The sequence below is a fragment of the Anabrus simplex genome, chromosome 13 (assembly GCF_040414725.1).
Source record: "Anabrus simplex isolate iqAnaSimp1 chromosome 13, ASM4041472v1, whole genome shotgun sequence".
In the NCBI taxonomy this organism is placed as follows: domain Eukaryota; kingdom Metazoa; phylum Arthropoda; class Insecta; order Orthoptera; family Tettigoniidae; genus Anabrus; species Anabrus simplex.
In genome coordinates this window covers 49,702,986-49,730,061 of record NC_090277.1, presented here as the reverse complement: position 1 = coordinate 49,730,061, position 27,076 = coordinate 49,702,986, and the positions used below count along the sequence as shown (strand labels likewise).

Sequence of the window (27,076 nt, the reverse complement as noted above, 5' to 3'; positions counted from 1 at the left end):
TCACAGATTTGGCAATGTGTATCAGCTGGTTTAATGTTTCATGCATTCAAGAAACGAATCTCAGTCAGCGAGTTGATCTGCTGTCTTAATATTTGAAACACTCATTACAAGATGGCCACACTATGTGCTTAACATTGCAATCACAGTGCTGCACTGAAAATATATGGAAACTGTACTTACTGAAAAAAGTGCTTCGTCCTTCAGCCACCTAACAATGAATGAACAGAAGTATAACCTCCTTCAAGGTTACCGTGCAAGGGAAAATTGATGAGACAAGGGTGCTAGGCAGAAAAAAAAAAAATCTCTTTGCTTGCAACTCTCAATATATGGTTCAAACTCGGTTCCACTGAACTCGTCCACACAGCTACCAATAAAGGTCACACAGCATCACTGATCAACATCCAGAATGGATAAGGCAGAAGATCATAAGGGAACCACATTCCATTCAGAACTACTGTATTCCAGACATTCTTCAGACAACAGACAGCTTTATTGTGATGAACGAATAAACAGACACTGCCAATGGCATTGGTTGCCTTACATATTGCATGCCTGACTGAAGGGCAGTAAAACTTTAACGGATCTCTATCCTGTATCTGAAGTAATTACAGTACATAGCTTTCAGTATTAGAATTCCAATCCATTATTATTTTGCCTTTTCATGCGGACGGACAGGTGCGATTATATATTTTATTCCCCCACCCCAGGCGCACAAGCATAACTACAGAGACTATTACATCTTAGATTTTTCCAAGTACTTTGTGGTGGTAGTTATTGTTTTACAAGCCCGTGGTGTAGGGATAGTGTGCCTGCCTCTTACCTGGAGGCCCTGGGTTCGATGCCTCGCCAGGCCAGGGATTTTTACCTGGATCTGAGGGCTAGTTCAAGGTCTACTCAGCCTATGTGACTAGAATTGAGGAGCTATCCAACTGTGAGATGGCAGCCCTGGTCCAGAAAGCCATGAATACTGGCTGAGAGGATTAGTCGTGCTGACTACACAACACCTCGTAATCTGCAGGCTTCGGGATGAGCAACGGCCGCTTGGTAGGCCAAGGCCCTTCAGGGCTGTAGTGCCATGGGGTTTGGTTAGATATTGTTTTACAAGGAAGGACAACTGGGCAACCATCCCCTTTTAACACCAATTAGACCGAGCTTGATAGCTGCAGTCGCTTAAGTGCGGCCAGTATCCAGTAATCGGGAGATAGTGGGTTCGAGCCCCACTGTCGGCAGACCTGAAAATGGTTTTCCGTGGTTACCCATTTTCACACCAGGCAAATGCCGGGGCTGTACCTTAATTAAGGCCACGGCCGCTTCCTTCCAATTCCTAGGCCTTTCCTATCCCATCGTCGCCGTAAGACATATCTGTGTCGGTGCGACGTAAAGCAAATAGAAAAAAAAAAACACCAATTAGAGTAAAAAGACCAACAAGTTCTGACTCTTCGAAGAACAAGGATATCTGCAAAAGAAAGGGAAAGATGTGAAAATGAAGGACAACCTGGACCTTGCAAATCCAATACCAGCAGAGTTGGAAGAGTGGTTCGGTGATGGTCCACTTCTTTAGAAGAGTACAAGAGTTGAGCAAGGGAGGTCAGATAAGAATATGAAAGTGAGGAGCCTGACACTAGTAGTGGAAGCAAATGCCAGGCTCACCTTGGAGACTCGTGGGCACCAACCCACGCTCCCAAGCTGAAAGCCCCTGGGGGTTTCCCAAGTGTATCCACCACACTTGTCTTTAGTCCGCATTTTCAATATGGCATCCAAAAAACCAAACCAAACCAAACCCCATGGCACTACAGCCCTTGAAGGGCCTTGGCCTACCAAGCGACCGCTGCTCAGCCCGAAGGCCTGCAGATTACGAGGTGTTGTGTGGTCAGCACGACGAATCCTCTCGGCCGTTATTCTTGGCTTTCTAGACCGGGGCCGCTACCTCACCGTCAGATAGCTCCTCAATTCTAATCACGTAGGCTGAGTGGACCTCGAACCAGCCCTCAGGTCCAGGTAAAAATCCCTGACCTGGCCGGGAATCGAACCCGGGGCCTCCGGGTAAGAGGCAGGTACGCTACCCCTACACCACGGGGCTGGCTATGGCATCCAAGGAAACTTTTATTCCATTGTGAAGTCGTAAACACTAATTTGAGACATTGATATGTATGTGTGGTGGCTCCTTGGTGTAGGGGTAGTGTGCCTGCCTCTGACCTAGAGGCCATAGGTTCGATTCTCAGCCAACAGCCAAGTTAGGGATTTTTCCCAGATCCGAGAGCTGGTTCAAGATCCACTCAACCTACATGATTATAATATCCGACGGCAAGATAGTGGTCCAGGTATAGAGAGCTAAGAATAACTGCCGAGAGGATTCGTTGTGCCAACCACACGACGCCTTGTAATCTGCAGACCTTTGGGGCTGTTGTGGCATGGGGTTTGGTTTGGTTGGTTTACTGTGTATGTGTGGTCATGATGAAAACAGTCATATGGATTTTGGCTTGTACCAACAGGCTTGCTAACTATAAGGTGGTAATCATCATCATCATCATCATCCTTTTCCCTTATCCAGTTCCTGACAGGTCGGGGCATTTATGGCACTTCTCCACCTTCCTCTCTCCTTCCACCATTTCTCTTCCATCATTTTGTCCCTCCAGGTTTCTTCTTCTTCTTCTTCTTCTTCCTCTTCTTCTTCTTCCTCTTCTTCTTCTTCTTCTTCTTCTTCTTCTTCTTCTTCTTCTTCTTATTATTATTATTATTATTATTATTATTATTATTATTATTATTATTATTATTATTATTATTATTATTATTATTATTATTATTATATATATATACATTCGTTTAGCCCCTTAAGGAGCACGTGGAACCATTACATAGCACTGGTATTCTTCATCTTCTTGTTCTTCTTATCTTCCCAAAACTTCCTCATCCTTTCACTATGGGCCTGCCGTCTTTCTTGTGTCCACGAGTTTTTGAGTTTCAAGCTTTTCTCAGATGGATTCTTGGGTGCAAATTTATGGCTGTTGATCTTTTGTCTGTATGTATTCCTTGTGGTTGCCATTGGATCAACGTCGACTTCTGCGAGGTCCTTTTGTGCATCCACTAGCCAGCGAGCTTTGGATTGTCGGTTTCCATTGATAATAAGAAATATCTTCTTAGTCAGTCGTGAGTCATCCATTCGTGCTAGATGTCCATAAAATTTCATACGCCGTTTGCGTGCGACTGAAGAGAATCGCTCAGTTAATGCATAGAGTTCTTCCGAGCTTCTTCGCATCCATTTACCCTCTTGAAACTTGGGCCCGAATATCTTATTATTATTATTATTTATCGAATCAATCCACCTTGTTCTACGTCTCCCTCTTGCTCTCTTTCCATCAAACTTCATCTCCATCAGCTCTTTTGCTATTGTTTCCTCCTCCATCCTCTTTACATGTCCAAACCATCTTAGTTTACTCCTATGAATTCTCTCATTTAGGTTTTCTATTCCGACCTGCTTTCTCACATCTTTGTTTCTCAATCTGTCTTTCCTTGGCTTTACTATCGTACTTCTTACGTATTTCATTTCACTGGCTTGAATTCTACTCTCCTCCCTACTTGTCATTGTCCAGGTCTCAGCTGCATAGGTAATACATTTTGTACATTATCTCTTTACTTTTCCTTGGTACACAAGAACCTCTTTTATCTGGCCCTCATTAATCTGGATCTCCGGTTTATCTGGATCAAAAATAATGAAAACATATTTCTACTTGTACAGTATTTCTTTTACGGGATTGATTCTTCTTGAATGTCTTTTCCGACACTGATAGTTAAGGACAGGAAATGGAAGCAAGTTGGCCGCGGTCTATCAAAAGTACCGTCCCGACATTCACCTGGAATTGAGAATGGGAAACCGTGGACTCTTCTGAGTTCCTTGACACATTTGCACGCATTCCCGGATACTCAGACGTAGATGTGAAGAACGTTAATGACTGGTATAAAAATGACTAATTCAGGCTATGGCATAATGACAGAAGAATAAATTATTGCCTCTTGTTCCTCGGCAGGTAATGACAAGAGTGATGGTGAATTTGAAAATGAAATTGGTGCTCCATCAGAAGAAACAATGACTCATGGAGATGCAACAATGCAGCTGGACAAACTGATGGCCTATTTAGAATTCCAGACTGAAACCACACCGACAGAACTGATGTTAGTAAAATGTCTTTGTGATTGTGCTGCGCGGAAATGCTATACAAATGTAAAACAGAAAAGGCTCACACATTATTTTAGTGCATAAAACAGAGTTGTAAATGTAAGAAAATGTTCTTATATATTCTTTTGTAAGAATGAAAAAGGTATTACTGTACAACTTATGTTAATATATTCTATAAAGTGGACTGTATTTTTTTTTTTTTTTAGTTTTTCCAGATTATCCAGATTTTCAATCATCCACATCAGTTCCGGTCTCACTTAATCTGGATAAATGAGGTTCTTGTGTACTTCCTTATTCCTGACAAGGTTCCTCACACTCTGGTAGAATGCATTGCCCTGTTGCAAATAACTGTGATTGATACGGTTCACTTCCAGTCTCCTGGAATGGTCAACTGAAAGGTACAATAGAACTCTTGTAAAGCTCACCGTGCTGCAAAGAGCATAAGAATGGAGGAAGAAAGTACAATTTCCCAGATAATGGCATCATTAGATGCATAAGAGGGTTGTAAGGAGATGGAAAATTAACTCTTAGGATGTGCCTTGTAGTTGTGAACACAAAGTTTATTTCTAGATGTGGTGCTAGTGATTCCCACTTTAAGGGAAAATACAAGATAATCATCCTCTCTACAAGAAGTGAGGGAGTGAGTGAATAAATAAGTGTCAGATTTTTATGAACAAATATATTTGAATGCAATCATCTTGATCTACTTCTCAGGGTCCTGCATAAGTGGCAGGAGATTTGATGTGCTCTTGGGTGAATGGAGGTTGATACTGTTGTTAATTAAACTTAGATATATTTCGTTATTAACCTACCTGTTTACCTTCCTGTCAGCCATGTAAATATGAATAGAAAACTGATTAAAACTAAAAGGAAGAGAAATTTATCGTAGCTATTGATACAGCCTTCAGGCTGAATACCCAACATGTATACATTGATACAGACCATCAAAACCAGCATCCTAAACAATGAATAAAATGTAATATTTTCAAAATGGATAGTAGCAAGTTAAGTGTATGTTACGTAGAGGAAGAAGATAAATATTAAAAAGCATTATTGTACAATAATAAAATAATTCACAAGACTATTGATAAGTTCATTAAAAGGATATCACAACATAGTGTCTTGCTGCCTTGATTAATTAAGTTAATATGTCTGACTAATGACCCCAAGTTCAAGTGTTCCAACTTCGACCAAGGTAGCTGATATTTGAAGGACGGGCAAAAGTCTTTGTACTCATGCCATAGTTGGCACGTTGAACTCGGGTGATGCAATCTGCACCTACCCAATAAAATTAACTTAGCCAAAGGAAATTTCCTGTAGAACTTTGCTTTGCTATTAGATGGCATCAAATTGGAATGCCAAAATTGGTATGCATCATTTGAATAAAAATGGACACTCCATTCTACTGTATAGATTCACTAGTATTGTATTTATGCAATCAATTTCTTGTTAAATATATTATATTGTGCAAAACCTACTTTTCTGCAAGTTTTTCTGCATTTTATATCTATTTTACTTGCAAATTTTGGCATTTCAACCCAATGGGAACTCTATGGGTCCCATGGTATAGCATGACAAGCTGAACTAAGACCTCGGAAGCTAAGTGATAAAAGCACTAGTTCTGTCCGCTGGTGTGACGGAGATAGAGCAGGGAAAGTATGAGAGAGCAGTCACTGAACGCGTTTTTGCTATCTCTCTCAATTTGCTATGAATAACTTTGTTTTTAGCACTTGCCATTACTTAACACACAGAGATAATAAACTTCCAAAAGGATAACATATCATATTCCAACAAAGAAGTCAGTGAAAATCTTATACTTAATACAGGACAACACTCAAATTATTGCATTTCTTGCGGGGCTTCACTTGGAGCTGCCAAGCTAAAAAAAAAAAGAAAAAGGCGCAATGACCCCGAAGGGCCATGGTCTACCAAGCACTGCTGCTCAGCCAGCCCGAAGGCCTGCAGATTACAAGGTTGCCATGGTCAGTATGATGAATTGCCTCTGCCGATATTCTTGACTTCTAATCTGGGGCCACCATCTCACCATCAAATAGCTCCTCAATTGTAATCACATAGACTGAGTGGACCTCAAACCAGTCCTCAGATCCAGGCAAAAATCCTTGAACTGGCCGGGAATTGAACTTGGGGCCTCTGATAAGAGGCAGGCACGCTACCCCTGCACAGTGGTGCCTGCTGCTGAGCTCTAACCATGAATATCTTACAAGTATGATTTCATCAGTATAGAATAATTTTTTTTTGGGGGGGCGACATATTTGATTCTTCCTTGCCACTAGCTCCTTCCGATACATGCTTGTGTAAAATTTCATTTGACTGAATTATCAAACCTTAAAATTATATTGGATTGAAATACAGAATTGTTTAGTTAATAACTGATCAGTACGCTGTGCACTATTGCATCCTGTATACAGCAGATTTATTTGTGAGGGGTCTGTAGCTGGTATTTATGCAAATTTATAAAATATGAATAGAATTATAGTGGGGAAGTGTAGCATTATGTTGTCTAAAGAGAGTTACAGTCTCAACGCCATCTTGTGACATTCAGGAGAATCTAACAAAATGGTATAGGTATGCCCGACATTCCAATAACGTAACACTGTCTGAAGTTATATTCCCAAGTGGATAAAATGTGCAATGAATTCTGAATAAAGTGAAATGGGGAGCATTCCCAACAGGATTGTCTGATAAAGTTTAGTTTAAATTAAACAATACTCACTCACCATAACTGTGTTTATTATGCTCCAAAAATCAGCAAATTTAAGTGGACAAAGCAGTCAATTTACAGCAAAGTTAATGGACCATTCTTTTTTGACAGTAGGTCAGAACTGGCCTTGTGCACCTCAACATGCTGTGCATGCCATTTTACTGGTCATCCATGTGATTTGTGCAGATGAACAGTTTAAATCCAGCAGAAAGGTGCATCACCACACCACAATTGCGACATGAGAGCCTATCTTAAAGAAGTGTTACTAGGACATTGCATAAAATGAAGAAGTGCATTTAAATCCTTGCCACGTTCCCTTGACTTAAAACCCCTCGACTTCTATCTGCGTGGGGAACTCTGAAAGATGTGTTTCACTGTTGAAAATTGGCTACACTGCCAACACCAATCGTTAATGAATCAAGGGGAGTGTGTATGCAAAGATCTATGGAGGGCAGAAGTATTCAGTCAGCAGTATGTAAGATTTTTGTATACAAGGATAATGTCCAGGTGGAGGAGATGAGTAATACCAACAAAATAATGAAATTTACCTATGATAACAAAGATATTTTCAATTAAGATACAAAAGTTGAAAGCTAGAAAAGCAACTGGAATTGATTAGATTTCTGGGGATGTAGTAAAGGCATTCGGAAATAGTATCATTTTCATACCTGAAGTACTTACAGTAGGCCTATATGAATAAGTTACACAAAATGAATGGAAAGTTGTTATAGTAGCCCCTGTGTACAAAGGAAAGGGTGATAAACATAAAGCTGATAATTACAGGCCAGTCAGTTTGACATGTGTTGTATATAAACTAAGAACATTAGATATGCTTGCAAAATTAGTAATTGATTTGACAGAAGGCAGTTTAGGTTTAGGAAAAGTTATTCCACTGAGGCTCAACTTTTAGGATTCCAGCAAGATATAAATAGCAGCTATTTTGGATTCAGGAGGTTAAATGGACTGTATCACTCTTGACCTGTTGAAGACTTGATGGAGTAAATCATGGGAGAGTACTGAAAAAATTGAGGTCAATTGGACTAGTCCAAAGAGTGACTGAATGGGTAGCTAATTTCTAGAAAATAAAACTTAGAGAATTAGAATATGTGAAACATTATCTGATCCTGTAATACGAAGGTTATGCCGAAAGTTTTTAGCAGCGCGTAAATTGTAATTCTGAGGACAATGGGATTATTTTCATTTGAAAGAGCGATATTTTTCGACCTTGGAACATGCGCGCGCAACCCCTCCTAGCGGTAGTTCCTCCACAGTGAGGGAAGAAAGCACAGGCAGTGCTGAGTCAGACACGGTGCAAGATGGATCTGTCGCGCTCCGATTTTCGAGCAATAATTTTTTATGATTATAAAAAGAAATTAAGTGCCGAAGAATGCCATTCTTCTTTGCTGTGCGTTTTTGGTGAGGTTGCCCCTTCTAGAGCCACAGTTGGAAATTGGTTCCGCAAGTTTTCAAGGGGTCGTCAGTCAATTGAAGATGAACCTCGTCCCGGTCGCCCAGCAACAGTTATGACTCAAGAAAACATTGATGCTGTGAGGGAAATCATCAAAGCAGATCCACATCTTACATTTTGTGACATTGAAGGGACCTTAAATATTGGGTCAAGAGCAGCGCAGACCATCGCTCACGATTATTTAGGCTTTACCAAGAGATGTGTCTGTTGGGTGCCACATTCCCTGACAGAAAGCCAAAAGGAGGAGAGAGTGGACTGGTGTCATTTCATGCTAGAAAAATTCAATGGAGGGCAGTCCAAAGACACCTACAATATCATCACAGGTGATGAAACATGGGTCTACCATTATGACCCTGAAACAAAGAGACAATCTTCTATGTGGTGCTTTCCAAGGGAGGAACTACCGACAAAAGTTCGACGAAGTCGGAGCTCCGGAAAGAAGATGATGGCACCTTGTTTTTACGAAAATGGGGCATCACACCTCTGTGACCTTGCACACACGTCGTACAGTCAATGCTGAATGGTATGTGAATGACTGTCTTCCCAAAGTCCTTGCCACTTGGAGGTCACAGCACCCAAAGTCCAAGAGTGGGCACCTTCTGCTGCTTCACGACAATGCATCTGCACACAGGGCTGCCAGAATAATAGACTTTTTGGAAAGGGAAAAAGTGCGAGTGTTACCTCATCCCCCCCTATTCACCTGACCTGGCCCCATGTAACTTCTTTCTGTCCCTAAGACCAAGGAAAAAATATGTGGGCAGCGGTTTTCGTCACATGAAGAGGCCATTGCAGCATACGAGAGTGCACTAAGTGACATCCCAAAAGAAGCTTGGACTGAAACATTTTCTAAGTGGTTTCAGAGAATGGAAAAATGTATACGTGCTAATGGAAAGTATTTTGAAAAGTTGTGATTGTTGTTTCGCAAATATTATTGGCCCTTTATGTTTTCTTAAATACTGAATATCAAAGATACAAGTAAAGAACTGGAATCAGAGATATGGCTTTTTTGTGAATGGTGTTTAACTGTATACAGTGTAGTAATAAATATGTTACAGGATTGTGAGACACAGGGAAAAAGAAAGAAAAGAAATTGAAACTGACTGTAGAGGAATCCCTGTTAATACTGTATCAACCGTTTCTCAGGCAGTCCTTTTGCCAATATAATGTATACTTTTTCCATGTTGAAGTGTGTATATATATTTTTGGACCCCTAGTATATTGTAACTAAAGTTATTTATTTTCCATCAAAGACGTAATTTCTGTAAGCCACACCAGGTTGGTATATAATCAAGATTGGTGTTAAAGTATTTGGGTTGTGAATCCCTTTAATGAAACTGTTACAGAATAGGCTGAAGGTATAAGGATCATTCAAGTTGTATTCATTAAATTGACAGTTTATTATTAGAGATGATACTTATTTCTACTGGGTAAAACAAAATAAAATTAAGACGCCATGATGTTTTCTTACCTGCCTAACTCGTACATTACGTTTGCCCTTCACCTGGAAGAGGCGCTTCTCAACAGCATCTGGATCAACATGGTGGAATCCACTAGCAACACCACCTGGCAAGTAGCGAATTCCTAAAACAAAAAGTTTGTCACAGCTAAATTACTACTATCATTATGATACAACAACAATTGCAACAGTCCTATTTCTTGGTTTGCCTACTGAAGGTGCTGACTATAGTATTAACTATGGTGGTGTGGCCCAATGCAGAAAATAGATTTAGATTTTTTTTTTTTTAGTTGTTCAGTGTTGCACTAACACATGATGATGGAATAGGAAATGGCCAGGACTAGGAAGGAAACAGCTGTGGTTGATATTATGATAACCTACAAATCCTGGCAGTTAACTATGCACTTGCTCATTCCACCCTTCCTGTATACTACCCAAGTGTAAAACACTGCCATGCTATGATATTCTAGAAATGTCTGTTTGACCACACTAGTCAGAATGTAATGCAATGTGTTCTCTCTTGAGCTCCTGATATTATCTGCTAAATAGTTACAAAAGAAATGACACCACTAACTTCAGGAAAGACTGTTGATTTCAATGGTATTCTATGTTTGTTTTTATTAATTAATTTAAAATAAGTTTTAAATATAAAAATAAAAGCAAGTAAATTTAAATCAGAAAATCATGTATTGAAATTTTCAGTAAACAAGGAATTTTTATTTTATTTTCTTGTCTTTTCTGGCCAGAAAAATTTTGTCTGTGTGGAAACAATGTAGGACAGTCTGAATTAAATATTTTATCAAACACTTTTTAAATAAGTCTTTTGGTTTATCCAGAAATGAAATCCTTAGCACTCACATGGCAGGCCCCAGGGTCTCTTAACATGGGAGTGTGGATTGGCAACCACGGGGCCTTTAGCCGAGTCCTGGTATTGCTTCCACTTGCTTGTGTTAGGCTCCTCACTTTCATTTATCCTACCAGACCTCCCTTGGTCAACTGTGTTCTTTTCTGATGGTATTAGGTTTGCAAATCCTAGGGAGTCTTTCATTTTCATGTCTTTTATAGTTCTTGTCTTCCTCTGGTCGATATCTTCATTTTTCAAAGTGTCAGATCTCTTCAATTTTTCTCTCTGATTAATGTTATATAGAGGATAATTGCCTAGTTGTACTTCCCCTTAAAACAATAATCACCAGGCAAGTTGGCCGTGCAGTTAGGGGAGTGCAGCTGTGAGCTTGCATCCGGGAGATAGTGGGTTCGAATCCCACTGTCGGCAGCCCTGAAGATGGTTTTCCGTGGTTTCCCATTTTCACACCAGGCAAATGCTGGGGCTGTACCTTAATTAAGGCCATGGCCACTTCCTTTCAACTCCTAGACCTTTCCTATCTCATTGTCGACATAAGACCTATCTGTGTCGATGCAACGTAAAGCCACTAGCAAAAATAAAATCCAACAATAACCACCACCACCACCACCACCACCACCACCACCACCACCACCACCACCACCTCACTTTCATCTATTATATCTGACCTACCTTGATCAACATTTGTTCTTTTCCAACACCAACGGTATTAGGATTCCGAGGCCTACAGAGTCTTTCATTTTCGTGCCCTTCATGACCCTTGTCTTTCTTTGCCCAGTACCTTCATTTTTCAAAGTGTCTGACACCTTCCATTTTTCCCTCTAATTAATATGTTAACAGTTGATGGTTTCCCAGTTGCACTTCCTCTTAAAACAATAAAGACCACCACCAACCTACCCCAGAAATATATTTACTTTTACAACAAAATATCAAATTGTGTGATCTTTTCCATACCCCGCATCAATAGTCATTGGCATTGGCTGAAAATTATACAATATGGTGTCAGTTCCAAAATTAACACAGATGGCATTACCAACTGCAGTACAATAAACAATCCTAAGCATACAAATTCTAACTCTTTATGCTTTAAACTAACCAATGTACACGATTTATGCTCTCGACTTACCGGATTGTGTAAATTCAACCATGGCACAGTATGCCAATGACACAATCCTTTACAGAGCCATGAAAAACAATGATGATATTATACAGTTCCAATCTGATCTGGATAGTACAGCTCTGTGGTGTGATATAAATAAAATGTGTATAAATATATAAGACTAAGCAGAGCTAGATAACCACTCCAGAACCAGCCTACTCTATGTGGAATCCAACAACCGTCTTATAACTCCATCATACTGCTCGGTATTCAAATTATGGACAATCTGAAATGAAGTAAGCCTGTGGAGGAAGTGAGGTGTAAGGGAGGAAGAAGTAAAGCCCTACAAACGGCTTATATTTCCTTGGTGCAGCCCATACTACTACATGGTCTTCCTTCCTCTCACCGAACGACAATGGAAAATATGAGGGAACTAGAAGGTGTCCAACGACAAGCAGAACATATAATTAACAAACACATCCCTCTAAACACAGCCAGGTCATTGCCACTAGTGATCTCGTTATGTAAACAAATAGACGTAGCCTTCCTTAAGAAATCTGTGACAGACAACACACACCTCTCCCCTTTCCACCACCTGCAGCTTAATTATAGCTCTATTAAGAGAGGCCAAGGAGTTACTCTTGTCCCTCCTCTTGCCAGAACAACCTCATATTTAAATGGATTTTATGCAAGGTCTGCTTGTATCTGGAATCTTCTACCATCTGAGGTAAAACTGCATCCTATTCCTCAATTCCTCCATGCAGTAAAGAAAATGTATATGTAAATAGAAACCCATATGTGATGTACATAACTTGTATAAATTATAATTGCAAGAAAGATGTGTGCAAATACAGTTGAGTGTGGGTGAATGTGTATGCATGTGCGTGTGGGAGTGGTTGTGAATGAGTGTGTATACAGGGGTATGAGTGAGGCTATAAATGACTGGGTCTTCTTACTCTAATATATATAGAATAATTTAAGATAATTATTATTCTATACAGTGTTTGGAGTTTAAATATGTAAATTTAAAATTGTCTACATATATGTAAATATTCAGTATAGTTTATGTACACATACATGTGGGGATCGAGGCACTGCCGTGTATGTGGGGCTTACCCTTTCTCCATCTACCAACCCTAAATATTGTACATGTACAATCTAAGGGGGGGGGAAAAAATTAATACACACACCTTATGTCTGGTGTTGTAAAGAAACTCATTTCCAGTTAGTAGTAATTTCCTTGTCCCTAGCAACAACGTAGGCCCTAGTATCATGCAATGGTATGTGTGGGAGCACTGGAGCATTTCATGTGAGGTGCATTTCCATTACGATTTACCACTATAATTTTTGTTTTACTTAAGTTCATCCTCAGACTCCCAGTCTGAGAGGCCTAATACCCAAACATTTGATTTAAAAAAAAAAACATAAATTAAGACATGAGGGCCATTAGGTAAACAACTGGTAGGATATCTGCCACCTGTATGACAACCCTAAACGCAGATCAATGATGAGTGAACCCATTATCTAAACCTCTTTGGAAAAGGTATAAAAACTATTAACTACATACTATTAATATGAGCAACTGTATGCTATCTTACCAGCTTTGAAGTAAGAGAGGAACTGTTGAGATTCGTGGTCTTGTACTTCACGATGTTGTACAGGACCTCCACCTAGTGAATCATCAAGCTCCACAGATAAGATGGCTGCAGCTCCTGCTTCATCCTTCATGATAAATTTGAAGTATGAATACAAGCTTAGAAAATATCCATGATCTCTTTTTAAAAGACTATAATTAATTAATTAATTAACATAGAATGAAAACATGGAATCATAAGCAACAAACTAACATGGATGTCTTTAATCCCAAATAAATTATGTAGTTGACTGGCCTTTCAGCACATTTATAATTGTATGAATTATTGACATATATTATATAAAGGTTAGTCCTCATCTGGCTAATCATTTTAAAACATCTACAATCCTTACCATTGTTAAAAATCAACCAAATAGATCAATATTATTTTAAAAATTCATTACAAATGATGTGAAATGCTTAAACAGCTATAAATGTTACAGTCTTATGTTTCTGAATCATATGTTTCTGTAAATTTTCTCTATTCTTTTGAAAAAATTCTTTATTTTATTGGTTACTCCTTGCTGTCTATCCATGACCTTCTACAACTCAAGATCATGGCACTTCAAAATTAGTAAAGGCAAGTTATTTCATAGCATGTTATGCTACAGTTTGAAAGTTAAGGTGGTCATGATCCAGCATACAATGCCAAGACACAGGACACATGCAATAGTAACTTGTTATCACCCTGGTTACCCTAAAGAATTAAAATTACATTACTGGTACCGTATTTAGCTGGCCATCTTTTTGCCATACAGATACACAGTGGTGTGCGGTGAACACATTCATTACCCCAGCTACAAAAATTATAAAAAAGTAATCGCAGCTCCAGCACTCTCTCTAAAGTCAATAATACTATTTTATAAACTCAGTGGATAACTAAGTGGAAATATAACAAACAAACAGATCAGACAAATAAATGAATTAGACAATTTAGATATCAAAGAACTTATAAAAATTATAACTCACTTGAATAAGAATATTTTTAACCACACACACGCACACATTTCATAGCAGTGAAATTTAAGCTGCAGCAGATTTTAAACAATAAACTTACAGTTTCACCCGCTAACGCTTTGTAAGAGTACAGTCATGGTTTTAACAGAAATATACTGGGACTAATTTTTTGTTGTTTTTTTTTAATAAAAAGCCTAACCTAAACATAATGAGCAAAATTCAGCAGGTATTTTACCATCGCCGAAATTTTATAGTTTCATTTGCTAACTGAGCATAAGTACAGCAACAACAATTGAGTGAAAATATTCCTCACGACATATACCACTGTTATATTCACGAAGAATGCCACAGAACACGTGAAAACTTCACCTATAATCCAAGAGGAATGCTACAAAAATTCACAATATACCACCATTACAGGCAAACCCCCCCCCCCCCGTACAGAACAACCCGAAATATTCCTGCACTTTGTGCTTGGCTCTATGTTCATGCTGGGCAACCTAAATATTTTTCTGCGTGCATCAAAAAATATACTCTGCACGTGCCATCAATGAATTGCTTCCAAAAACTTCATACATGCCTAAATTCAAAAATAAAATAAATACTTTTATTACAATTGATTTCAGAAAATGGCAATTTTATTAGCAAGACTATGTGCAAGTGGCTATACTGTTTTTTTCTTGTAGCCTCTGGTGTGCAGGACTGAACAATTTGAGTGTTAACTATTACAAATAACATGTGCCCAAGCTAGCTGCGCTCCGCCACCGTAAGACGCTGTGAATCTCGAGTGAGGCCAACACCTATCACCCCACCTCTTCAAGAGAAGGAGGCTTAAAGCCCACACGTCAACCAAGCGACTTAAATTTTGCTGGGGTAACTCTCTTCTGTGCCACGCCAGCATGCTGGAGAGACCTGCACTGCGGTAGAGCGAGAGGGTTTTTGAGACAGTTGTACTCAGCAGTTTCCAGTTTTTTGACTTTATAATGAAACCTTCTAAGGATTAATAAGAAAATGTAAGTACAAAATTCTTTGCCCCAGCAGTGCTGAGGTAGCTGGGGTTCACTGCATGCCACTGCGGATACGACATGCAGAAAACCTCAAAATTCAATCAAATAAACAATTAATGTTATAGCCTATTCCTGACTGAGGTATAGACAGACATATATATATATATACATAGATATGAGCTGTTTATTTCACAAGTGGCACAAGTCCAATTTTGCTGTTCTGAGAAACTGAAAAGTTTCAGTTTGGTTTCACTGTAAATTCTGGGGAAAGCATTGCTTAGGTTTGTAAATGGTTTTATAAACAAACAAACAAACAAACAAACAAACAAATATTAAATTCCATTACAAAATATATGTTGTTTTCCTTAAAGAAAGTGCTTTAATACTAGCCTTGTTGAAAATAAAACAAAGCAGAAATACTGTACCGGTATACAACTTTTAAAAACTGAAAATAACATTCTGGCCTTTGTTCCCTCAAAATGAACAGGATGACACACTTTAGAAAGTATTTATGCCTTTTTCCACTTTTTAATTAATTGACCCTTTACAGAATATGGAAAAAAATAATGAAAAGTTTGGATCTCAAGAAGGTGGCTTTTAATAATTTAAACACAGTTTACAAATCTATGAAAACATCAAATAATATCACTCTTATTATTCTACACTGCAGCTTTTGAAGGATTATCTTTCTAATGTAACTGCATTGTGTTACAAAACAGGAGAGATCCCAGATGATTTTAGTAAAAGTAGAACAACCACTGTCCCCAAAAGAGGAAGTGCTAGGGAATGTAGTAAATATAGAACGATCTCAATCGTATCCCATGCCTCAAAAGTACTCTCAAATATAATAAAGAACAGGATAAAATTTAAGCTAGAACAGTACATAGATGATGATCAGTTTGGTTTTAGACAAGGCAAAGGAACGAGAGAAGCAAACCTTGCATTAAGAATGATACTGGAAAGAAGGTTAGAAATGAACAGAAAGGTGTTTATAAATGACTTGGAAAAAGCTTTTCACATGATAAACTCGGAACTACAGTTTAAATGTATGAAGAAAGTAGGAATTGACTGGAAAGATAAGAGGCTCAACTGAAAATTTTACAAGAACCAGTGTACAAATGTACTGGTGAATGGATGTACAAGAATGGCAAGAATTATTAAGAAAGGAGTGAGGCAGGGTCATCCACTCTCACCATACCTTTTCAATTTGTTTACTGAAGAAGCAATATGTGTTTTAAAGGTAAGGACTAAAGGAATAAAGATAAAAGGGAAAGGAGAAAAGAATCCAGAGTATTAGATTTGCTGATGACATTTCCATAGCAGCAGACTCTGAAAAGGAATTAAATAGAATGTTGACTGTCCTGTGTGACACATTTAAACATTACAAACTTAAAACAAAATTGTAAGAAAACCAAAATTTTTGATTGTGAGCAAAGATGGCAGGAAAGTTAATACAAACATAAGAACAGGAAATTCCAAAATAGAACAAGTGCAACATTTCTGTTACTTAGGAAGCATTATAACTGAAGACAATAGATGCACCAAGGAAATCAAAGGAAAGAATAGTCTTGATAAACAGGCCTTTCTAAATAAAAGAAGTATTTTAACAAATACCCATATAAGTTTAAAAACAAAAAAGGTATTTGTAAAATCCTTTGTCTGGAGTGTACTACTTTATGGTTGTGAGAGCTGGACTATTGGAAAAAAGGGGCGAGATTCATTGGAAGCAACTAAAATGAGAATTTGGAGGAGAATGATGACATGTTGGACAGAAAAAAAGACAAATCGAGATGTTCTAAAGGAAATCAATGAACAACGGAGGCTGATAAAGGATATGGAAAGAAAGGAAGGAAGAGGAAGACATTCTTTGAGAGTGTGAGAAACTTGACGAGATGTGAAAAATTACAGTGAAGTGAAAAGAACAGCAGGATTGAGAGGAGGATTGTTGCAGCAAAAAGGCTTAGCCTTTAGTGTATGATGATGATGATGATGATGATGATGATGATGATGATGATGATGATGATGATGATGATGATGATGATGATGATGATGATGATGCAGTTTCTCTTCTGTTTGGCAATATTTTTCATATGATTATGTGGCTTTTTCTGTCTATTTTCACCTATGTTGTCAATCATTGTGGACAACAAAGTCTGCTATAGATACGAACAGCTTGTACACACATCATACTCTGCACTGCAATGTAGAACATGCAATAATATTGTTACAGTAATAAATCAGACGTGTGGTGGACATACACCTCTTCGTCCTTAACAGCGTCACTGCTGTCTTCAGTGTGTCAAATCTGTATTGTTCTAAAGCACATTATAATAAACCAGGACATGTACCACTTTGTCAGTGGATACAAGACTCTATAGAAGTGCTGTTTGACATTAGTTCACATTGGTCTTGTGTCATTAAGGAAATAAATGGCTCATATATAGGAGTTGTTGGAAACAACGTAAACCTAGTATACAAGCGTTAGAGGGTTGGTCATACTGAAATTTGAAAAAAAAAATTGATATCTCGCACCATTGTCATTTTACCAGCTGCTGAAGTTAGCCAATCAGATACGTAGGCAAGTCGATAAGTATCTGCAATTTTGCCTAATTGTCTTTAGGTTGTCTACGGCGTTGTGTGCTCACCAGCTGCTAGATGGCACCGTTGTCTACGTCTGTGGTAGGTTTCAGTATTATCAGATCAGTACAGCTTGCGCTGTTGTAAAGATGGCCGTGCCACTCTCTGTTTGCATCAAGGAAGAACAGCATTCCATAATCTGTTTTTTTGTGGTCTGAGGGTGTACCAAGAGCTGAAATTCATAGAAGTCTTTCAGCAACATACAGGGGCAATGTTTTGCCACAGCAAAGTGTTTACCAGTGGACTGAACAGTTCAAAAGGGGTCTCACGAGCGTGAAGGATGAGGAAAGATCCGGGCATCCATCTACAGCCGTAACTGATGCCAATATTGAACAAGTGCGTGATATGATCCTGGATAACAGACATGTGACTGTTGATGACGTGGCAAATGATACGCATATTAGACATTGCTTTGCATATGGAATCGTGCATAACAGACTTACCTTTCACAAAGTCTGTTCGAGATGGGTTCCAAACAAACACAATGAAGAGCAGAAGAGCAATCGTGTGAGAATCTGTCAGCACCTACTAGACCATCATGCTAACGAAAGTGAAACATTTCTGAAACGGATCATCACTGGAGATGAAACATGGCTTCACCACTTCGAACGAGAGAACAAATGTCAGAGAATGGGATGGAAGCATCCACTGTGGCAAAACATTGTCCCTGTATTGTGCTGAAAGTCTTCTATGAATTTCCACTCTTGGTACACCCTCAGACCACAAAAAACCGGATTGCAGAACGCTGTTCTTCCCTGATGCATATAGAGAGTGGCGCAGCCATTTTTACGTCGCAACAGCGCAGGCTGTACTGATCTGATAATGCTGAAACCTACCACAGACATAGACAACGGTGCAGTCTAGCAGCTGGTGAGCACACAACGCCATAAAGCCAACTTAAAGACAATTGCTCCTGTAGCTGCATGAGCAAATTTAAATGGGTTTTTGCAAGGCTGTCTTACTACATCTCCACATGGCTTAAAACTGCCTTGAGAACCATGTGTTTCAGCCAGTGTCACTGTAGCGCACCTGTTATGGTGCGATCCTGTCAGCTTGGAGTTCCATGGCAAAGGTTTTGTTTCTTCGATCGGTGCTCTCAAGTCGGTCTTACGTCATGTGCAGATTTAGCAACACCACCTCACAAAGTCCATCTGAATTCACCCGTGAAGCGATCTAAGTGACTAACCTCAGCAGTGGAAAAAATTACAATGGCGCACCATATCAAATTGTTTATCAATATAACCTACCCTCTATAATACTTGTATATCCGCTTCACGTCGTTTCTGACCACCCAGTATAGAAAAATTCCAAAACAGATGCAAGGTAAATCAAAACCACATTCTAAAGTAATTTAAATAGAGAAATGCTCTCATTGTATTTTTCCTTACCTGACTTGTCTCCTTCCCCAGCCAGAAATGAATGTCCCAGCTAAAATTTCCTTTGTTTTCCCTTGTCTGCAACATAAACAATTGTTAAAATTATTTGTATGAACATTCGCATTTTTTTTTTTTTTAAATCATTTCAACTGATCACAAAAATCCTTACACTAAGAACTAAGTAAAGTGTTACATTATTAGCAGTGACATAACTGACAGGACCTGTCAGCAGCTGGCCTCTCGATTATAATTACTATGTCATTATTTTCATTTCCCTACTTTTACTTCATTATTAATCAAGTCATCATAAATATGTCTTTCAATAAAATGTGTGATGTGACGTTACCTAGCAACCGTGCAGGCTGTGATCTGAAGTACTGACGGATGGCCATAACATATCCACGGCCTGTGCAGCTCTCAAGGTACTGTTGCTAGGTAACATGGCATCACACATTTTGTTACATGACACTATTTCATTACATAAATTTTCGGGTAACCCCTAGCTCTAAGACATACAGTATTTATGTCAAAAATTTGCATTTGTTGAAGTAATGAAAAAAGAATAAATAAATGACAAACAAGTCATACACAGTAGTACACACAAGAAAATAAACACAATGACAGATCGGTGTGGAAAGCAGGAGCAACAGAGAAAGGATTATTGTATTTTACCATAATATGAGGAAAGCAACGGGAAACTACCTCACTCCTCATTTCCCTAGTACGCCTCTTCAGTGATGCCTAGGCCATCTATGACAGCTGATGGCGGAACTGTTGAGGATCCAACCAGCCTTCGGGCTGAGGACTAAACATACATACCATCATATGTACCCATCTTCATATCTTCTGTTTCAAAGACTTTGCTCTTCCAATGTAAAGACTGAAGTTCAGTAAAGGAGTTTTCTCAATAAGTGTTGATGCTCGCTCTCATGATGAAGCTGAGAAACAAAAAACTAGTTTGTTGGGGAATGGATGCAGAAGATTTGGGACTGATGAGGAGAGAACCTATGTTTGTGGCACTGTATAAAGATTTGGAAATTATCCTTATCCCTTTGCGGTTTCAAGATTGTTTCATATGTAGCCTCATCTCTTCTTTCTGTTGTTTCATCTTCCCACAAACTTCTAGACATTTTTTGATCTGCTATTCCGTGGGTTATCATAATCAAATGGATCACCAACCTTCATAGGAAGACTGCTTCCTAAGAGGAAGAAAAAGAAGAAGAATCTTTCCACAATGACTCATCGTTTTGTTTATCCTATTACGTGTCCTATTTCTTGAACCTATCTCTCAATTTATGACTTGGTTACAACCTGTGATGTGAACTGATAAATAAACAAATAATAATTGCATGCCCTCAGCCACCATGTGCAGACATTTCAATTTCATGCCATCTGACTGTATGCTCGTCAATTTCGACATTCTGTTTTACTCTAGATCTACTAGATGGTAGACCGAGTAAACTGAAACTCTCTTGGGAGTCTATGGCTGAGACTGAATGAATTTTATCGGGTAAACACCAAATGTGTCACCAGAGATCTTTTACATAACGCCATCGTACAACATGGAGTGTCGAGTGGACTTTTTTCTGCCCTTCAAAAATCCGACTACCTCTGCCAGGTTTGAACCCGCTATCTTGGGATCTGGAGGTCGACATTCTACCACTGATTCAGAGACACAGCTTTATAAAATGATGAAAGGAGAGCTTCATAATATGCCTTTGTCTTTTTCACCACACCACCTGGTAAACGGCTGGTCTTTTTAGTACACTTTTCTTTAACATCCCAGTCCTAAAAAAGTTAATAAATGTACAAACAAACAAAAAATGAATTTGGTCTAAATAACAAAAGGGACAAATAAGTGACCAAAGAATTACATATTATATATATATATTAGTCCCCTTCAAATTTGGCCTATAATTAATGTTTATTGTATGTGGTTAAGGGAGGTTATCATTCTTTCATTAAGGGCGATATTTATTTCAACTCAATCGTGTTCTTGTAGGCAACGTCTAGAGTGAAATGGTGAATTCACGCTCTAGATTAAAAAAAAAAAACAATATTGAATTTCACAGCTGGCATTTACAACCAACATCTACAATCTCTTTGTTTCTGGCCTTCTAATGGGAACTCAATAGTTAGTACGCCTACAGAAAATCCTGATGAGAACTTAGTTATTTTTTTTTTTTAGTCTGTTGATTCTATTCATTTATAACCCAAAGATAATATTAATTACTTACAAACAGAATGATGTAAGAGTCTCCAGAATAAAATTTTCCATAGTTCTCCTTTGGATAAGGAACGGCTTCAAAATTCTGAAACAGATAAAATACACATATGCTTAGTTTTGTTTATATGGATTATAAATCCAGAATATATGGACTCAAAACATCAAACACAAAAACCAGCAAGCAAAAGAGTACCTATGATTATAGACTACAAAGAAAATTTGTAGCTTATATGGCTGCATAAAAAAATAAAGAATGATAAAATGTTCAGAACGTGCACTCTCTTCAAGCATGATGTGAAAAGTTTGACATTAGCTTTTTTCATTAACTACTTAACTTGAAAATGAAATCCTCTGAATTACAGGAGAAAGTCAACATCTATATTTCTAGATGTAAGATTTCATCAGTGAAGCATGAATAAGATAGGTATTGACATTTTTACTGCACACATTCTCTACTTATGAAAAGTACCAAAAAATGTAATGTGTAAAACCTTCAGTATTTCCGGCTCCATGGCTAAATGGTTAGTGTGCTAGCCTTTGGTCACAGGGGACCCGGGTTCGATTCCCGGCAGGGTTGGGAATTTGAACAATAATTGGTTAATTCCGCTGGCACAGGGGCTGGGTGTATGTGAAGTCTTTATCATCATTTCATCCTCATCACGACGCGCAGGTCGCCTATGGGAATCAAAAGACCTGCACCTGGCAAGCCGAACTTGTCCTCGGACGCTCCCTGCACTAAAATCCATACGCCATTTATTATTATTATTATTATTATTATTATTATTATTATTATTATTATTATTATTATTATTATTAAAGGCAGAAGAAAGAATGATTAATCTCAAACACTGTGTGAGAAGGGGTTGCAGCAATCACTACATTCCTGGCAAACAGCTGCAAGTGATATACTACTTAGTCCTAGGTCTGTTTTTCTGTATGTAGAGTCATCTACAGTCAGAATTATAAATCGGACTCGAACGCTTGATAACGATAGTGAACACTCCAATAATAACTTACCTCTGATCAACCTTTAAATATAATGCTACATCTCTCTCCTTAACCTCTAGGGTTGCTATTTGCTTTACGTCGCACCGACACAGATATATCCTTTGGCGACGATGGGATAGGAAAGGCCTAGGAATGGGAAGGAAGCGGCCGTGGCCTTAAGTAAGGTACAGCCCCAGCGTTTGCCTGGTGTGAAAATGGGAAACCACGGAAAACCATCTTGAGGGCTGCCGACAGTGGGGTTCGAACCCACTATCTCCCGGATTCGAGCTCACAGCTGCGCGCTCATAACTGCACGGCCAACTCGCCCGGTCATTGCAATGTAAATCTGATGAAAGCTGAGTTATAAATAAGAGTTAATTTTAATTACGCTTACACATATCAAGAAGTTGTAGAATACCAGTATGTGAAGACTGCTAACAAAAAATGTAAATAAATATAATTGTAAGTAAGATTTCGCTGGGCTGAGTGGTTCAGACGGTTGAGAGTCTTGCCTTCTGACTCCAGCTTGGTAGGTTCGATCCTGGCTCAGTCCGGTGGTATTTGAAGGTGCTCAAATACGTCAGCCTCGTGTGAGTAGATTTATTGACACGTAAAAGAACTCCTGTGGGACAAAATTCCGGCACCTCGGCGTCTCCGAAAACCCTAAAAAAGTAGTTAGTGGGACGTACAAGTAATAACATTAGTAAGAAAGATTGCTGTAGTTATGAGAGGTAAAAACGTTCCTCATTCAGCACTGGTGAAGCTGCTAGCAGAGATGAAAAAGTTTCCTTCATCACCACTTCATTATTTTCCCGTTTCAGCTTCCATGCGATGTATTGTAGTGTACGGTACAGTACATCTATCATTAGAAGTAACGATTACAAGTAAAAATAACTTTAAAAGTCTTCATTACAAGTAATTGGATAACTTTTACTCAATTACTTCCTAACTCTGGTAATTAGAATAATATTCATAATCATACACGACAGACAAACATCAATTGACACTCCTAATATAAAATCATCCCTAACCGCTTATTAGCGGGGAGAAAAAATTGATACCTGCCCAGACGATCAGAAAATATAGAGGCAATCCATACCGTTATATCCATCAATATAAATGCGTATATTATAAATCCATCACCCATTAAAAAAATACTAATATGCCCAGGATATGACCACGATGCTCGGCCCACTCATTTCCTGCATGCACAAGAATGTATCATTGGTTACACCTCGCTAACTGCCCAAAGAATACCCAACACTGAACACAATGGCTTCATTATTCTTTTAGTGGCCATTCAATTTGAGAAGAAGGGTGGTTATAGGAAAATTGATATTTTTTTCTGTTGTTAAAAAACATGCTATGACCAAAATCAAATGAGTGAAGCATTCGCAGATACAGTCACTCCCATAAACATTCGGCCACTGATAAAATCCGCGAAAAAGTTATAACAATAACGAAACCATGAGAAGAATGTGAAACCAAATGTGTTCAAGTAATGGAACTACATCTGGCTGCTTATGCCGAAGAGGAATCACGAAGCATTGATGTACAGTATGCTGTAAAATAAAGGACATTGCGCACATGGGTGAAATGACACGCCTCAAATATATTCGGTCAGCCGGAAAGGCCAGGATTGTCGCTGTGTTCATTGACAGCGAGAGGGCAGCTAGCGTTGCAAAAACGTTCAGTTCAGTAGTGCGGTGCCGCAAGACACGTCGTGCCGAAGTCATTTCCTGCAGGGTTGCGGACTGGTATCAAATTGGGTGCAAAACTCAACAATACCACGTTTGAAGAACGCCAGCTCGTAATATTACATCATGCTCGAGGTAAATCGCTTAGAAAGATATCGCAAATGCTTAGCATAAGCAGAAGAACAGCTGGAGATATAATAAGACGATTCAAAAATGAAGATAGAATTGATTCAGTTCCCCAGACAGGCAGACCAAGAAGGCTGACAGAACGAGAGGAGCGAATTGTGCTTTGAAATGTGAAACGTAATCCGAAAAGTAGTGCCCCAAAAATGGCAGCAGCTGTTTTAGAGGAGTGTGGGAGAAAAGTGGGTAGGGAAACCATGAGAAGAGCACTTCGAAGGAATGAGTTCTTTGAGAGAAGAGCTAGGGGGAAACCATACATTAGTGCGGTCCGGTGCGGTCAATAAAAAGAAGTGGCTAGAGTTCGCAAAAACCTACGTAAGCAAACCCAGTGCTTGGTGGGGGGATGTGTTATTTGTTGACGAGTCAAAGCTTAACGTCTTCCGGTCCGATGGAAATCAATTGGCGTGGCGAAAACGTAACGAAAAACTGAAAACAAGCAATTTACAAGCAATTGTAAAACATGGTGGAGGAAGTGCAATGGTGTGGGGATGTGTTGCATCGAACGGGGTTGGTGGACTGAGTTTCACTGAACATATTTTGACAAAAGAGGGCTATTTGGCTATCTCCAAAAACAATTTGAGACATTCTGCGGAACAACTTGGTACACATCGTACCTTCAAGTGCTGCCAAGATAACAACCCCAAGCACAAGTTTTAACTTGTCAGGGAGTGGCTGCTGTACAACTGCCCGAAGGTTTTGGAGACTCCACCACAATCACCCGACCTGAACCCCATTGAGAATGTGTGGAGTCAAATTAAGGCAGCTTTGCAATTTCGACCACCAAGTTCCTTCACAGACTTGAAGAGGAGACTGCTACAAGAATGAGTGGCATTAAGCCCTGATTATATCAAGAAAGTTACCGTCAGAATGTCGAATCGACTGGAAGAGGTCATAAAACATCAAGGTGGTATTACAAAGTATTGAATGTGTAACAGGGTTGCGAATTATGCGAGTTTATATTGCTTTCTTATTGTGGTCGAATATTTTTGAGGCGGCACTGGAATTATTGCTTTTATTTAATGTACGACAGATGGCGTACTGATGACTGTCAGAAAAGTTTGACTTACATCACAATGTTTGTAGAACATGTTGTTATATTTTCCTACATGCTTCGTTATATTATACGTTATCATCATAGCGTAAAATTAACTACCCAATAAAAGTGTGCCAAAAATCAGTGACCGAATATTTATGGGAGTATCTCTAGGTCCTACTACCTAGAGACGTTCACAATGCAAAACTTATAGCCATCACTGGGTCCTGTCACATTTGTTTTCTCCTACATATCAGCCCTTCTGTCTAACCTATCTTGTTCAGCTGTTTTATACAGTATGGTATCGCAGAATACCGGTACTAAGGTTTGCGATGCTTTAGTGAGTCTCACGTTGCTTACCCATCCCTTATTCCCATCAGGAGCGTTTATGATACCGGTACCTTCCCCTAAAGTAATTTCTAAACATTTCAATAATTATAACATATAACACAACAAACACAACAGCTCGTCCGTCATTCTGTATATCAAAAACAATACCGTAATTTGTTTAATTAGATTTCAATTGTAATCTGTGACAGGCATTACTAATACAGTATCTGTAAAACCATGACTGTATATTCAGTTTTGTAGCTTATTTCGTAACAACGAAGACCTACTGCAAATATTCCTAGTTTCAAACTCTACAGCGCAAGTTCTTCATTTTAAAGCGTAGATAACTCAGTCTAACGTGTGTTATCACTAGAACCTCCAGTTACGACAAAATGTTTCTTTGCTGAAAGCAAATAACTCTTGAAAGCACTGTAAGCTCAAACAGAGGTAATAAGCTTTGTCGGGTTATACAAGTTACGTCAAGACTCCTGGTACCATTTAAAAGATTCTTCCAGTGGCAATATCTTCCTCAAGGTAACTGCTCTAATTAAGGCCTTTCCGAGTTGAAAGTAAATAACTGGCAAGTTCCATACAGAATACACGGTACTTAAAAATAAAAGAATAAAAACGTCAAATCATTTTGGCATAAATATATCTTAATGTGCAGTTAGTGTCACAAAATGTCCCCCTGTGGGTAAGGTAAGGTAAGGGTTATTCTGCCCGAAGGCAGGTCCGAACCTCCGCAGAGGTGTTCCTGAGCCGGAGATTACGTAGGGGTAGGGTGGCCAGTTCCGTTTCGCTCCTCCATTCCCTTATCCTCCACCAACAGCGCGTGTCAACCCATCCAACTCCTGTCCACGCCCAATGTTGCTTAACTTGGGAGATCTCACGGGATCCGGTGTTTCAACACGGCTACGGCCGTTGGCCCGCTGTGGGTGGGGGCTGACGAATCACCATCAATAGTGTCATATGCCCTCACTCCATATGAGCACTGCGGAGAGGTTTGGAATTTAATCCAGGCTTTTGGCACGCAATCTAGATTAGTAAGTATGCGTGTGACGTCAGATATTTAGCACATTGTTTGCCTTACTTTGAAGCGCTATTTCATGAACTCTACGTTTCCGATTTTTTTTTTTTTTTTTTTTTTTTTTTTTTTTTTTTTTTTGCAACGGGTAGCCTCCTCTTATCTGTCAATTAAGACATTAAACATAATCGTAAGTTAAATACC

The 27,076-nt window shown here is 39.0% G+C and overlaps 1 protein-coding gene across 2 annotated transcripts in view; it reads right to left on the bottom strand.

Annotated features, from left to right (window-relative positions):
- Positions 1-27,076, bottom strand: part of Gel (Gelsolin) — a 217,226-nt gene that overhangs the window by 63,148 nt on the left and 127,002 nt on the right. For both annotated transcript variants that reach the window (XM_067157298.2, XM_067157299.2), the window contains exons 3-6: positions 21,629-21,703; positions 19,404-19,469; positions 13,380-13,503; positions 9,833-9,945 (exon numbers count right to left, since the gene is read on the bottom strand). In XM_067157298.2, coding sequence (XP_067013399.2) covers positions 9,833-9,945; positions 13,380-13,503; positions 19,404-19,469; positions 21,629-21,703 — 378 coding nt within the window. The remainder of the gene's footprint in view (positions 1-9,832; positions 9,946-13,379; positions 13,504-19,403; positions 19,470-21,628; positions 21,704-27,076) is intronic.